Genomic DNA, 15,762 nt, shown 5'->3' on the forward strand with positions numbered 1-15,762 from the left:
ACAAAAATGAATTAAAGTTTGGGGGGGAAAATCCGTGTCTTTCCTTGTCCTTTTTATTACAAAGTCATGGAATATACTTAAGGAAAAAACCAAAAAAATTATCTTTAGTCAGTATCAATCACTAATAATATTTTCTTAGTCACATTTGTAGGTTTTCCCCCCTGTTGGGGAGAATATTATTGAGGTCTTTTTTTTTTTTTTTTTAAACTGAGCGTAGTTAGTAAGCTTTTGGTCTTAATGATCTTATTTATTCTTCAATATTCTTATGTAACAGATAGGAGTCTGAGACTTAAAGAGACAATACAACTTGAACAGTTGGTTCCAGCCATCTCCTGGCAGAGCTAGGATTCTAACTCTGGCAGTCTGAGGCTGTAGTTTTCAACCATTAACCACTACCCTCTGTTAAAACTATCTGGCAGGGGACAGTCCCTGGTGGTCCAGTGTCTAAGACTTGGCTTTCCAGTGCAGGGGATGCGGGAGCTAAGATCTCACCTGCATCCTGGCCAAAAAGACCAAAGCATAAAATAGAAACAGTATGGTAACAAATTCACTAAAGACTTTTGGAAAAAGTTATCTGCCAGTCTAGTATTCTCTGTATTGTGGCATTATTCCTTCTCCCCATCTCCTGCTACTCTGTGCTGGAAGCAGTGCATTTGCTTTGGATGTGTCCTGTGAATTTTACGTTCTTTTCTCCCTTCATGAATACGCCAGATGTCCTGCCTTCAGAGTTAGTGCCTCAGGTATTGAGTCTTTTAGGAAAATGACCATGTTGACCTGATTTCATATTGATCTCCTCTGTTTATGACCCCAGTTACTGGTTTTGATCATCTTTTTTTGTGCTTCCTTATGTACTCAGTGCTGGCCTTCTATCAAGTCCTAAATTAATAGCAACCATCTTACCATGGTCTGCCTTTTTGGATTCTTGCCGATGGTGCTTCTTGTAGTGTATAGGTCCCGTTTAGGTGCAGGTAGGAGCCTGGAAGCAGCAGTCATAATGTACAGACAGGAACTGTATGCTTTTTGTTTCCCTGATGAACATGGCTGTGACTAGTGACAACAAGATATTGGATGTATTCTTGACTAATTCCTTCTCTTACCATAAAAGTTCCCATCTGAGTCAGGTTTCTTTGACTCCCAGTTGACCTGGGCCACTGCAAATAGAAGTTGCTTTAGGAAAAAATATATCCCATCAATTAAGGTCATGTTTTTATTATACTGACTGGTAGCTTTTCTTTTTGTTTTTTTAAGGAAAGGGGTGCAGTTTAGAGGCTCATTACTGTCAAATACTGCCATGATAAGGTGCAAAATAATTTTCTTGTAATACTAATTAGTAGTTGGGGCTTAATTTTTTTTCTAGGTGCTGATATTGATGCATTGTGTGTTGCACCAAGACATGTTGATCGAAGTGATTTTTTCACCTCATTCTATGATAAGTTGAAATTACAGGAAGAAGTAAAAGATTTAAGAGTACGTAAATGTTCTGGGTGAAAGGGGAGGAGTTAAAAAAGTCAGTTTAGTCAGTTGCGTGAGTTTTTTATGGTGTAGCCATCAACTTTATTGAACTCTTGTAATTTGCCAGACCTTTTTAAGCTTAAGATAATACATGCTTGTATTTTATTCTTTACAGCAGTCTAAAAATTATAAATCTGTAATCTCATGTACAGAGTAGGAAATGAGGCTAAGCAACTTGGCCACCATCATATATCATAGTAGCAGAGATCAAGGGTTTGAACCAAGGCTTGTCTGATTTAGGATTCTAGTGTCTTAAAGTATTTATTGAGAACCTAGTTTGTGTCAGTCATTATGGTAAATTATATTTAAACAGTTTTAAGTATTGCATTTATTTAAGTGTACTAAAACTAGTATAATTCTAATGTATAGTTTCAGAGACACTAAACTTACTTAATTTTCTCACAGGCTGTTGAAGAGGCATTTGTACCAGTTATTAAACTGTGTTTTGATGGGATAGAGGTAAGGTTCAAATAGACAGTTCTTACTATTGTAATTTTGATAGATACAGGTTAAAAACTTGATTTATTTCAGAGTTTTGTAATTGGTGAGATGGTGTGATATTAATAAGAATTTTTTTAATGGAAATGGTAACCTGTTCTTTTTAGTCTTTTTTAAAAAAAGAGACTTGTGAAACTAGAAGTTAAAATACAGACAAAAATGTACTGACTTTGAAATGCTGCTGCAGAACAGTTTCCTTGATAGGTTTTCCATATGCAGATTCTATGTACTTTTAATCTCACTAAGGCAGTCCATGGGTCACAGAGCCATGACTGAGCTACTGAACTGAACTGAAAGCAATATAACAGTGTGTTTTTGCAAATAGAACTTTTCCTTGACTTTCATTTAAGTGAAATATGTAAGAAGTTGAGAGAAAATTGTGACCTGGTGTTATGTGTGCTGAAATGTTTTCTGATAGAGAAGGATACCTGAGCTTAGGTTCTTGAGGTGGTGTGCCGTTTTCTTTGCTGTTTTCAGCGTGTGTTGTGAAAGCAGCTGCAGCAAAGCTGACAGTGCAGCAACTTCAGTATTTGTCACGTTACTTCCGCACACATGATGGTGCTGGAGCATCACTGACAGTAACTGTGGTTTTAAAGTTTTACAAACTGGAAAGATAATACTTCATTTTTGAAAAAGTGGTTTCTGTAATTGCTGCATACGGTGCCTAATATATATGACTAATAAGTTGACATAAAATGTTAAATTTGGTAAAGGATTATCAAGTTCAGGCAGTTTTGATTTACTCAAGTGAAAGTCGCTCAGTCGTGTCCGACTCTTTGCAACCCAATGGACTATACAGTCCATGGAATTCTCCAGGCCAGAATACTGGAGTGGGTAGCCTTCCCCTTCTCCAGGGGATCTTCCCGACCCAGGAGTCAAACCCAGGTCTCCTGCGTTGCAGGCGGATTCTTTACCAACTGAGCCATACTTACTGTCAGTTTATTAAATATAAAAAACAACCTGTAACATAGGTGATTCCTTGTTTTCCCAAGATTTTTTTTTTTGGTGGAGACCCGCCTCATTGTGTAAATTTTTCAGAATGGAGACAAAAGTCAAATGGTTAGTTGAAATATTTCATGTGTTTGTTACCAGTGAGTTGCTTTTTGAGTTTACATTTTTCCCTCCTCTGAGCCTGTAGTCTTTATTGAAAGTGAAAGTGAAGTCGCTCAGTCGTGTCCTACTCTTTGCGACCCCATGGACTGTAGCCTACCACGCTCATCCGTCCATGGGATTTTCCAAGCAAGAGTACTGAAGTGGATTGCCATTTCCTTTTCCAGAGAATCTTACAGGGATTGAATCTGGGTCTCCCCCATTGTAGGCAGACACTTTACCGCTTGAGTCACCAGGGAAGTCTGTAGTCTTTATTATTTCTGTCTAAATTGGGGGAGATACTATATTTTGATATCTGTATCATTGGAAAATTTAGACTATACCAAAAACTTGATTTGTGTAGTTTTTTTCCTGATCTTATAGGTAGGTGCATTTTTAAATGATTTTTCACAGTGAGCTCTTAAAGTATACCTTTTTAAAGTAGTCTTATAAAAAGACTTGTTTCTCTAGCAGCAGAGTTTGGAACCATGAAATCATGCCCTCAGGAATAATTACCAAATCTTTGCCAAATTTTCTTTTGCTTCCATCTTTCCTTGAAAAAAGGAGAAAAAAACCAATTTTGTCAGTAGCATTCTATGAATAGACCTCAAAATTAGCCAGTTTTTGTTTCTGTTAGTCAAAACTAAGTTGGAGAAATAGACTAATATTATAAATACATAAGTTCATAAATACAAGAAGCTTCCTGACATGTTTATTTGGGCCACAGTTAATCATATTAGCCTTATATTTGGGAACCTTTCAGCATATAATCAATACACAGTTCATGTATTAATGGATGGAAACTTAAACCAGTTATCTAAGTAATCCAGTATGTATGCATTTAGCAAGGACAGTGAATTTAACTTAGTAAGTATGATTAAAATGGCAAGTAACTATTTATAAAAGTTCAGTTTAGTATTACCATGTTTTAAGATCTGGTTAAAATACCTATGGTAAGAATTTTGTTTGAACTTTTGGAATTATCATGTTAACAGCTGATGAAAAGATTCTGGTTTTAAGGAGTATTAAGTGTTTTCTTTTTAAAAGAAATGTCTTTAAACTGGTTTGGAAAAGAGTAGTACATGCATATGTATAACTGAATACTTTGCTGTACAGCTGAAACTAATACAACATTGTTAATCAACTATATTCCTGTATAAAATTAAAAGTTCAAAAAACAGTTTGACAGATATGGAATGTTAAACTTTGTTTTTGTTTTTTTTTTTTTCATGAGAAAGTCTTTTATTTATTTATTTATTTTTTAATAAGAAAAAAAACTTTATTTGAAGTGTTCACAAGAATTTTAACATAGTAAACCTCAACTCAAACATTGACACACAAACAATAAAAAATATTAAAGAGTATCATCATACATCATTTTGGCAAAACAAGATGGTCCAAGTTCTTGTCACAAAACATTGCATAGTGACATTTTTCCTGTCAAATGACTAACTGGATGAAAATACCACATTTCTTTTGTGTCCTTAAGAATATGTAGGTCATTTATCGATTATTGAGTTTTGAGAAGATTCATCCACAATATATTCCTCTGAAAGCTCATAACCTGACCAATTTTGCCATCATTAACAGAGTCTAAGAGTGCTGCTACCTGCCTCTTTCCATTTATCCTTAAACTTTGTTTTTGTTTTAGATTGATATTTTGTTTGCAAGATTAGCACTGCAGACTATTCCAGAAGACTTGGACTTAAGAGATGACAGTCTGCTTAAAAATTTAGATATAAGATGTATAAGAAGTCTTAACGGTATGTAAAAGCCTACTTCCTTTTACATAATAGCAGTTTTGGTCAAATATGAAATGGCTTTCAACTCAGGTTTTGTAATGAAGCTTTTAATAGCCCTATTGATTATCTGTAGTGAGTCATATAAAACGAGCTTTTTACTTAATAGTTAGACTGCAGTGAGATATCTAGTAATTTGTTGTGCTCATCGATGTCTTGCATTATTATTTCTTTGCTCTCTGGAACTTTTAAATACTGTCTGACATTTGTACTCTGTTGCTAGAGGTTTAGGTCTCACTGTGTAACTGTTTTAAGTTTTGATCCCAATAACCTTCATAACATTTTCATCTATTGCTGCATTTGAACACTTATTTTAACATTGCTTGTTAACAGTGCTCTTAAAGAACAGTTCTGAGAAACTTAAGTGGATCATGCTCTACTCAGTGTGTCTGAACTGGAAGACATGTTAATTCTGGGTTGAAAGTTTGCGATGAAGCAGAGTACAGTTCAGATTCTTTGGTTTAGGGTAGTGCTTGTAGTGCCTCTTTATTAACATTACTGATTTTAGAAGCAGATTTTTATTTAATTTGACATTAGTCTCAGAAAATTTAAAAGAAATACTCTCATTAAACCTTTGATGATATGATTTTTTTTTTTCTTTTTACTCCTATTAATCAGGTTGCAGGGTAACCGATGAAATTTTACATCTAGTACCAAACATTGACAACTTCAGGTTAACCCTGAGAGCTATCAAACTGTGGGCCAAACGTGAGTTCAGAATTTGTTGGCTAGCTTATTAAACATGTTTAAGCTTTGGTTCAACACTAACTTTTCCTTTTTGCTTTTCCCTATCAACAGGCCACAACATCTATTCCAATATATTAGGTTTCCTCGGTGGTGTTTCCTGGGCTATGCTAGTAGCAAGAACTTGCCAGCTTTATCCAAATGCAATAGCATCAACTCTTGTACATAAATTTTTCTTGGTATTTTCTAAATGGTATGTGTTTAGATTATATTAAAATAAAATTGATTGTAGACACTGAAGTTTAGTCTTATTTCTATGACATTTCTGCAGCTGGTCTCAGATTCAAATTTAAGTTCACGATGTAGCAGTGTAGATAGCCTTGGGGAGATCGTGTTGCATATAAAGTGACAAGCCTAATTCTGTTCCTTTTGCCAGCTTTCCCAGGGTAGTAAGGCAGGTCCTGTTTGTACCTCATGCGTAAACCTACTCTCCAAATAAACTCTGAATTTTAGCTGTAATGTTTGCTAAAATCCAGTGAGTTGATAGGTTGGGATATTAGTTACTTTGGATAAAACTTCCCACCTCGTTTACTCTTTGTTGTTTGTTGTGAAGTCACTTCAGTCGTGTCCGACTCTGTGTGACCCCATAGACGGCAGCCCACCAGGCTCCCCGTCCCTGGGATTCTCCAGGCAAGAACACTGGAGTGGGTTGCCATTTCCTTCTCCAGTGCATGAAAGTGAAAAGTGAAAGTGAAGTCGCTCAGTCGTGTCCGACTCTTCGCGACCCCATGGACTGCAGCCTACCAGGCTCCTCCTCCCATGGGATTTTCCGGGCAAGAGTACTGGAGTGGGGTGCCATTGCCATCTCCACATTTACTCTTTGAATTCTTCTAAATCTGTAGACCGTTAGTTTCTCATGGTTGTTTGTTTTGCTTTTAGCTGCCCATTTATCTTTGGTAGAATATTAAAGATATAAATGTTTATATGGCTTTTAAGGGTAACTATAAGTGCTTGAAAAGCAGTTGATTATCCCTTTGAAATTATTAACCCAGGAAAGGTTTTTTTAAAGCTCTTCCTCATTTAAGCTTGGTCACATTTGTCAGCCATTATTTAGGTAAGATAAAAGATTGCTATTTCATATTAGTTGCTTTGACCCAACAGGTTAGAGTTCTTGGTTTTTAATCAAATTGATCTGAAAGCTTTGTCTTCCCTATTTGTGTCAACCTCTCTACCTTCTCCCTCTAAAATGGTGTTTTAGTAAGTTTTATAAAAATTAGAATTATTCAGAGATAATTTATAATTAGAGCTTTGTCACACTTTTCAGAACACACCCTGTAATTTATGGATTTGATAGCATTTAATTATATATAACCAAAATTGGTGAGAAAAATGTCAGAATTTCTCTTAATGCTGCACGTACATAGCAAATAATATTTTTAAGAAGCTAGTCTTGATACTGTGTGGTGTAGTCCATGGGTTTGCAGAGTCAGGCACCACTTAGTGAATGAACAACAACAACAATCTTGATACTAAAGGTGCCAAATGTTTTCCAGTTTTTTTGTTTTCTCTTATATAAAGACTGAAGTAGCTAACTCAACAGGACACATCTTTAAAACAGTGTGTTCACATCATTACTCATATTCATGTTAATAAACTTTAAGTCATGAGATAGAGATTATAATTATTCATACTCCTTTGCCTATAACGAATTAGCTTTTCATCCTGGGTTGTCTTTGGAGCTAGCATAAAGATAGGATTTTTGTCTTTTCATGGGAGATTCTATCCTGTTCAACTTTGAGATGAACACATCAGATTGTCTTGGGGTGGTACTTTTTAATTTGAATAGTGCTTTATCCGTTCTTTGAGAGGTAGAGAAGATGTTTGACTTAAGTCTGAGAAAGCTACCAGGTGGTTGGAGTTAATTTCATAGAAAAAAATTAATCCAAGTAGTCTTAACGTCGACAGAGGAGTAAAAAGTTATATATACCAAGAATGCAAAATGAATGAAGAAGAATCACATTCACAAATGCTGTATGTTTAGCAAAATATGTGTAGATGGTAATATCCAATAGTCTTATCAAGTGCTACAATCTTTTTAAACAGGGAATGGCCAAATCCAGTCCTATTGAAACAGCCTGAAGAATGCAATCTTAATTTGCCTGTATGGGACCCAAGGGTTAGTGTATTATTTTTTCCCCTACAAATTCACACTGTGCAATAACAAGTAGAAGTCATCTGCATAAACTGAGGGAGACTTCCCATTCTGTTACGTATGAGTGGACATGTTCGTATCACACTTTCTTTTTAATCTCAACTAGAATTGTCCTCTGGTGTGAGAAGCATAATTATGTACCCTGGAACCACATTTAATTGTACGTAGTTTATAATATCAAAGTCACTAACAATTTATATATAGAACTACCTTGTAAGTCAAAGTTGTGTGGGCATTTGTGCTTAAAAAAATAATAATAAAAGGATACTAAAAATCCCTGTATTTTTTTTTGTTCGATCTAAATATTCTGTTAAAATTGGGTTATTGTAGGAAAACTGTTGCTTAATGTTTAATCATGACAGATAACGTCTAAGCAATATCACTTCAATTACTATGATATAATTGTAAAAATTGGTTTGGCGAAATCAGATTACAAAAGCATGGTTGGGCTGAAGAGGAGCCTCCATTCTGCTTTTTTGGAAGTTATGACCTTCACTGCTAACTCAGTTTAAATGTTAACAACATGCACTTTATTAATGGATAAAAGAAATTTAGGTTTGTAAGGCTTTCTAGGTTTATAAAATCCTATTTATCTACACTGTTTATTTTTTCATTATAGTATCAAAAATATTTTCAGTTTTAAGCCTTGTTAATGACATCAGGTTGTATACTTTCAGGTTTTCCAAACCTCAAGACAATTTAATTTGGGAAGGATATGAATTTACAATTTTTTCTGTTAAAAAATGCCACTTTCGTCATTAGTTATATGGATTAAGATTAATAGTTATTAAATTGTTTTGTTATCTTTTAAAATGATACCAACATGGATAATGTAGTTGTACCCTGTGTTAATAAGCTACTCCTGATAAGTTAAGGGTATATTAAAGACTTAAGTTTCCAGCTTGTTTAAAATTCATTTTACACAGAACATGCTGTAATGTGACGTTTCTCAAAAATGTAATTGTGTGTGCATCCCTATTTCTGTTGTTGACAAAAGAAAAACTAAACATCAGTAGGTGCCAGTTAGAACCTTTATTTTGCTCAACAGGCTCACTGTTTCTAGTACAGTCACCAGAGTAGTCATGCCCAAATGATTGAAACAACCCATTAGTTAAGACCAAGTCACAGTTTCTGTAAAGAATTCCTTAAAAAAAAAGTCTCTTTACATGGTTTTTCTTTCTCAACTCCAGCTATGAATGAAATAAAATTTAATCATTGGTTCAGTTTAACAAGGGGTAAAAAGTCCAAGTATCTGTTGACTATGTACTTGAAGAAACTGATTGGCTGTTGTTGTATGTAGGTAAACCCCAGTGATAGGTACCATCTTATGCCTATAATTACACCAGCATACCCACAACAGAACTCCACGTACAATGTGTCCGTTTCAACACGGATGGTCATGGTTGAGGAGTTTAAACAAGGTAAGTGTTTATCCTTATGCTCTCCTTTATACAGGAAGGATTTACATACCATTGTTCACCCAGTAATCGGGTATTCAATTAAATGGAAGAAAGCATTCACCAAAGTGGATTCTGGTGTTATTAATTACAGATTATATTTGAGAATTAACTTGAAAAACTCAGTTTAATTTCTTTTAAGCAATTTATTCTTAATTATATATTGGAAGATTTAACATTTAAAGCTGTGTCCTTAGCTGGGCCTTTTATGATTTAGTGCCATACTATTGCCATGTGAAATTTTAAATAGTATCAGTTTCTCTCCATTGATTGACATGAGAGGCTTTTAGCAGGCTGTATACTTGGAAAAAGCTTTGAGTAGGATTTTGGCCACACTGCCCACTGTTTTAGAATAACCTCTAAACTTCTGAATCCTATGAGTATTGCTAATTTGAAGGAGTAGCTATGGTAAATGATCTTTGAGGGAAGTAGCTTGAACTGGATTATTTAATTTGACACAAGTCAAGGAAATAGAATCAGCTGTATGACTACCAACTTCAAACTCAGATTTGTAAAGTTGTTGTAGTCTAAAGGGGCTCTTCATGGGAAGATGTTACTGTCCTTTTACAGGAAATTTTTTTAGAAGGGCAGGAAAGTCTATGGAAAAAAATTTTTTTTTTCTTGGGTAACTCAAGTGCTTCAGTTTTAGGAGAGAGGCATTCTATGAGCATGGCATTTTAAAGTAATGGCAATTTTCCAGAAACCTGAATCTCAAGTTCTCCAGCTTTTTTTGTTTTTGAAAAGAGTGGACGTATGTAAGAATCTTTATGCTGTAGAGTCTGTAGACTAAAATTGCTGTTAAAATTATGATTTTAGGATTATAATGAATGCATGTGGTATATTGAAAAGATCTTTAAAATTCTAGATTCTTAGACTGAAGCATGCAAATATTTTAATATGTTTTTAATTTAGGTCTTGCTATCACAGATGAAATTTTGCTGAGTAAGGCAGAGTGGTCCAAACTTTTTGAAGCTCCAAACTTCTTTCAAAAGTACAAGTATGTATTTTAAGGCATGTCGGACATGTTGCTCTCTTAAGTATTGATTTTAATGGTAGCATATGTGACATCTCTTGCTAGACTAATGTAGTTTGAATTTTGCTTTAAACATGTATACAAGTTTTCTTCTTGTTACAAAGGGCATACTGTTTTAGAAAACATACTATTATTTTGTCAAGGTACAGTGTAGTCCCTACAGTTTTGCTGCCTGATGTAACCGAATTTCTGCATTTGTAGCAACATCAGTTCTGAGGGTTTGCTAGTCATCACCAAAACTCTAAATCTGTATAATTTGGCAAAGGAGTGAACTGTTAAAATCTGTAGTTAATATTCTCTTCTAAGTAATTATTTTCATCCAGTTCTGGAAGCTTATTCTTAAGATTTTCTATAACACAGGCAGAGCTAATAATATGTCAATATATGTAGTCAGCAAAATGTTTGCAGTCGTTACAGCACATGATTGGCCTACCATTTCCCCTTACTGTTCATAAAGCCCCTCAAGTATTTCTACAAATATTTTCATGGACTCTCAGTGGGTGTCATATTTTTTACTAATGGTTTTAATATAATGATTTAATACTTCAGTATAGGTTAATAGCCTGATTGTGTTGGTTTTGATGAAAACTGTAAGTTATAATAAATCTGACTTTAAAAAAAAAATGGACTTGCACTTTTATTTGCCCTGAGCTGAAAACTTGCCAAAGTCCCACTTAAAAAAATTTTTTTTCTTTAATGCCTGAAACTTTCCTGACCATTTGATCTTATGTTGGATTGTGTTTTGTAATAACCTAAGCAAGATTGCTTTATGCTATTTCCCCAATTAAAAATAAGAATGATGACCTTCATGATGTCTCTGTGTTTTGTTTCTGTATCTTTTGCATGAAAAAGCAATAATGGAGCCAGCTTAATTGTTGTGTTCTGGGAGCACTGCATTGTCAGTAAAAATTTTAAATAGCGTAACATTGAATGTTCTTGTTTACTATTCCCCATAAGTTGTGCTTTTCCATTTGGCGGACAAGTTTGCATCGTTTTTTATTTTAACCACTGTTGAGCAAGTACCTTTGAACATTTAAACTAATAAACATATTTTGATACTTTAAAAACTGGCATGAGAGAGCACATGATTACTTGTAAAGAGAATAAAGAAACTGATCTTGTAGAAGTATCAGCATCTCTTAATCCCTGAAACTCCAAGATGAAGCTAGATAGATTCTTCTTTTTGTCCCATTTTCTTGTAGGAATGAGAAGTGGGTAGAATGAAGTTCTTCTAAGTACGTACTTAAGTGGTTTCTTTCTCTTTTTTCACTTTAAGAAAGGTTAGTGTTGAAGCTGAACAAATCTTGATATTGTCATCTATTTAAATTTGTATTACTAGAACTTGGAAGGGTGTGTGTGTGTGTGTGTGTGTGTGTGTTTTGACACTTGTTTAATCTTTCTTTTAAAACTTTAAGGTTATCCTTCAAAACGTGTGCCAAGTAGTACATGTAAGGTGTGGTCTGTTGACTGATTGTCTTCACTGAATTCTCTTGGAACAAATTATTTTAGGTTATTAAAAGCAACTTGAAACATAGAAATGAGGATGCAGCAACAATAGAGGAAATTATATCAGATAATTTCAGCTGTGAGCCCTGGGAAAAAAGATTTGAAAAAATGACAACAAGCAGCTGATTTTACCTATACCAAATTCACTTATGTCTTAATTTTTCTCAAAAATTTTCCTCTTAAAAAATTGGTAATTGTTATCATTAGACTGAGTATTCCCAGGTTTGAATTTTTCTTTTACTATATTATATGAAATACTCCAAAGATTAGCTGTTCAACTGAATTGAACCGCTTAGTTTTTTCTTGTCAAAGTTGGTTAAGCTTATTCAAGTATATCCTGAAAGTGTTGTGTTTGTTATGTATAGGATTCTAAGTCATCTGTGGTCTACCTGCCTACCTTTCTTGGAAGGGAGAAAACCAGGAAGGAAATTTTCAGTTGTCTTAGAAAGCTTGTGGAAAAGGGATAACATTGCCTTGTGGAATTTTACAGTCTTAAGAAAACACTTTTCATGTTCTACCGTTAAAGATACTCAAGCTGACATAAGTAACCAGCAGTAAAGTAAATCACTATTGACATAGGAAGTGTGAAGACTTACTTCAGATGTTCAGTTTCCTTAGGAAACAAGGAAGGAAAGGTATTAGGGGAAAAAAACTAAATGTTCTCAAGAATAAGACTAATGATTTATCATTTCAAGGAGTCTGTATGTATAGAATAATTTAGCCTCAGAACGTGTTAAAAGCTTTAAGAGCAATGAACTCTATAATTTCTTGAACCTGAGTTACTTGAAGATGGAACTGCAAGGATTTTTGCTAAAGAGATAAATTAGATTTTCGGTATAATGTCTGGAGTTGTTACCTACCCAGGGAAAATGTTCATGTGATGAAATGGCCAGGAAACCTACCTAAAAAAATGCTTTTGGGGGGATGAATAGTTGTGAGGTAATAAGAACAACTAAATTAAGTGTTTTTAAAGAGGTTTTAATTCAGTATGTGGTAGGTTTTTATAGTTAGGTTTTAATTGAAAACTGATAATCTTTAAATCTGGGGAAAAGTTAATCATTTTTGCATTTTTCCATTTTAGTACCTGAAGCACAATCATGACATTGTGAAATAGAGGATAGTATTTTTTGAGGCAGCAACAAAATTAAATATAGTCTAAGTTTAGAGCTATTTTTAGTCTCTGTGCTCTGATAGGAAACTTATTAATGGCAGATTATTTCTATTACTGTGTTTTATATCTCCCACTTCATATTTGCTTAAATGTGGCTGAGTCAAGAACATTTAACTTCAGCGTACATACTTGGTGGTGGTTTAACACTTTCAGCTATATTTAAACAGATGCCTTTATTGTAAACCATGTGCAGAGTAGACCCCTCCCCTGCCCTGGCCCATTGGCTTTCAGTAAGAACCAAAGTTGAACTCTCTAAGCTTTAGAACTTTAAACTTTTAATTGCCAACAAGATTATGTTCAAGTGAATTTATATTTTGCCATAAATAGAAAACACTGTGTATCATTTAAGCTTTTGTTAAAGACTCAGATGGTCATTAAGAGCGTCTTTTTCACTAGTGTGGTGCTAGAGTGATTTGGAGATCTGAGTTTTGTCCTAATAGGTGAACCCGGACAACTTTGTCTTCTTGAGTTTTTGTGTGCATGCCTGCTTTTTATACTTTGTCTTCTCCTGTTACAAGTTGTTATACTTTTCAATTTTTCTCCATACCCCTGCCTCCCTGCCACCCCCGCCCCCCTCCATAAAGTTTGTTGTCCATTCTCAAACTCCCAGGAAACTGGAACTCAGGTTACTGAGCTTATTAGGGTTTTGTTTGACTTACAAGAGCATGTAGGGCCCTAAGAGAATTTTCTGTATACGTAAAATGCATGAGCTCTTAGTGCTTTTATGTGACTTTTGACTTCTATTTATTTGGGCCATCTGTGTGTGTTTCGTATGTTTGGTTTGCTCTAAATAATTGCTGAACAAATTAAACTGGTGAAGGAAAGAAAGTATTGGTCTCTGGAGTTGGACTGCATATTTACTTTTCTCTCTGCATGTTTTCATATTTATGTGTATTATCTCTGTTAACCTTAAGTTTCTACGTCAAGTTTATTTAAAATTGTGGTCATACTCTTGACTTTTCCAACTAGTATCTGGATTCAGTAATGATGTCAGTTTGCTTTTTGAGGTAAAGTTTCTGGTGAGAAGTTTAACTTCTGTCACCATTTTAATGGATTTTGTAGAAAAGTACATTGAATTGAATTTTTTTTTTCAGTCTTATGAAGTTGAGTTATACTTTAGATTTAAATAGTTTGTTTCAAAAACATTTGAAAATAGATACTTGGTCATGATCATGTTTTCTGAAATGAAAACTTGATTTTGTTCCAATTTGAATGGTATTGAATTCCACATAGAAATCATATTACTTTGTTACTCTCATGTTAATGATGTCTGCTTCTTTGTTATAGAAATTCATAGTGTTGTTTGAAAAAAATGATGAGGCATGACTTAAGTATTGTTTACTTTTTGCTACCTTTTAATTTGAATTAAAAAGCATAATGTATTGGATACTATTTTTGAAATTATTGATGTAGTGTGTGTATATTTAGTGATCCTGCTTTTGTGGCTAAAGCCTTGGTGCTTTATTTCCATCAAAGCAATTTTGCTTTAATGGGTTATATTTTAGTGAGGTGGCTCTTTAAAGATAAGGCACTCCACTAGAATCATTGAACCAAATTATCAGTGATGTTTAGTCAGTGTTTTTGAATTAAGCTGCTTTGGGGGTAATTTTTCGTAAAATTACTTTCTTTTACAGAAGAATTAAACTTGCCCAGTAGTTGCTAAACTTGTGGAATTTAGTGTTTATGATTTTATGTGCAAACTGAAATTGCAATTCTCTCTTGCTGAATTGATCTATAACTGTCACGAAGCTTATTACATTATGGTGTTAATATCCAGCACAAAGCACTTAAATGAAATAAATAGCATGTTGTCTTTATCTTCAAAGGCATTATATTGTACTTCTAGCAAGTGCACCAACTGAAAAACAACGCCTAGAATGGTGAGTAAAAGATTAGACTTTACAAAACAAAAAAAATACTTCAGAACGAATCAGATAGCCCCAGAACACAGTAGGAGATGGAAGTCCTTAAAACATCAAGTTTGATTTTGTTCATAAATACAGCTTTACTACTTAAATGGAAGTTTTAATGGAAGTATAGAAATTTGGAGATCCGTATACAACTTTTTTTTTTTTTCTTATAGAGATCCATGTATTATTTCTTAACTGTATTTAAAGTGCTTTCTTTTAGTTTACTGATTTTTGTCTGTAAATATTTCTGGGGATGTCTTTTGTAACCTTCCTTGTTTGAAATGTGACTTGATTTGCTTCTTGCGGTTTTTACTTCATTATTTTTGAGCTAGAACATAAGGTTTTAATTTTATCTATGGGAGTTGAGACAGTTGAACTGCCCTCGTGTATTCAAGTTATCTTCATATTATAGCTTTATACAAACTTACTTGACTTTGTGCATTTTGTTTTATTTTTTAATTAAAAAATAATTTTCATTAATAATGAGTGACATTTGTTCAGGGTGGGCTTGGTGGAATCAAAAATCCGAATCCTGGTTGGAAGTTTGGAGAAGAATGAGTTTATTACACTGGCTCATGTGAATCCCCAGTCATTTCCAGCACCTAAAGAAAATCCCGACAAGTAAGCAATTCTTTAAAATCTGGATTCCCCATCTTTTCAGCTTTTGCTCATGGAAGTTTTATAGGCAGTTTTTAATAACTCGAGTCACTATTCTTTTGAGCACATCAGGGTCAGACCAGTGAGTTCCAATTCTTCACTTTAGCAATATACCTTCTCCCCTTTTTGTAGAGTGGTTTTTAGAATAGCTGCTGTATCAAACATCAATCTTTGCTTTTTTATTTTTTTTTACAAAGAGAAAATGCTTTGATTTGACCTTGCAAAAATTTGCTT

The 15,762-nt window shown here is 34.1% G+C and overlaps 1 protein-coding gene across 6 annotated transcripts in view; it reads left to right on the forward strand.

Moving 5' to 3' along the window:
- PAPOLA (poly(A) polymerase alpha) overlaps positions 1-15,762 on the forward strand; it is a 52,086-nt gene that overhangs the window by 18,187 nt on the left and 18,137 nt on the right. For all 6 annotated transcript variants that reach the window (XM_061395259.1, XM_061395261.1, XM_061395263.1 and 3 more), the window contains exons 5-14: positions 1,358-1,467; positions 1,918-1,971; positions 4,751-4,862; positions 5,517-5,606; positions 5,697-5,835; positions 7,686-7,758; positions 9,095-9,215; positions 10,164-10,248; positions 14,788-14,841; positions 15,373-15,492. In XM_061395259.1, the coding sequence (XP_061251243.1) occupies positions 1,358-1,467; positions 1,918-1,971; positions 4,751-4,862; positions 5,517-5,606; positions 5,697-5,835; positions 7,686-7,758; positions 9,095-9,215; positions 10,164-10,248; positions 14,788-14,841; positions 15,373-15,492 (958 nt within the window). The remainder of the gene's footprint in view (positions 1-1,357; positions 1,468-1,917; positions 1,972-4,750; positions 4,863-5,516; positions 5,607-5,696; positions 5,836-7,685; positions 7,759-9,094; positions 9,216-10,163; positions 10,249-14,787; positions 14,842-15,372; positions 15,493-15,762) is intronic.

The sequence above is a fragment of the Bos javanicus genome, chromosome 21 (assembly GCF_032452875.1).
Source record: "Bos javanicus breed banteng chromosome 21, ARS-OSU_banteng_1.0, whole genome shotgun sequence".
NCBI classification, from domain to species: domain Eukaryota; kingdom Metazoa; phylum Chordata; class Mammalia; order Artiodactyla; family Bovidae; genus Bos; species Bos javanicus.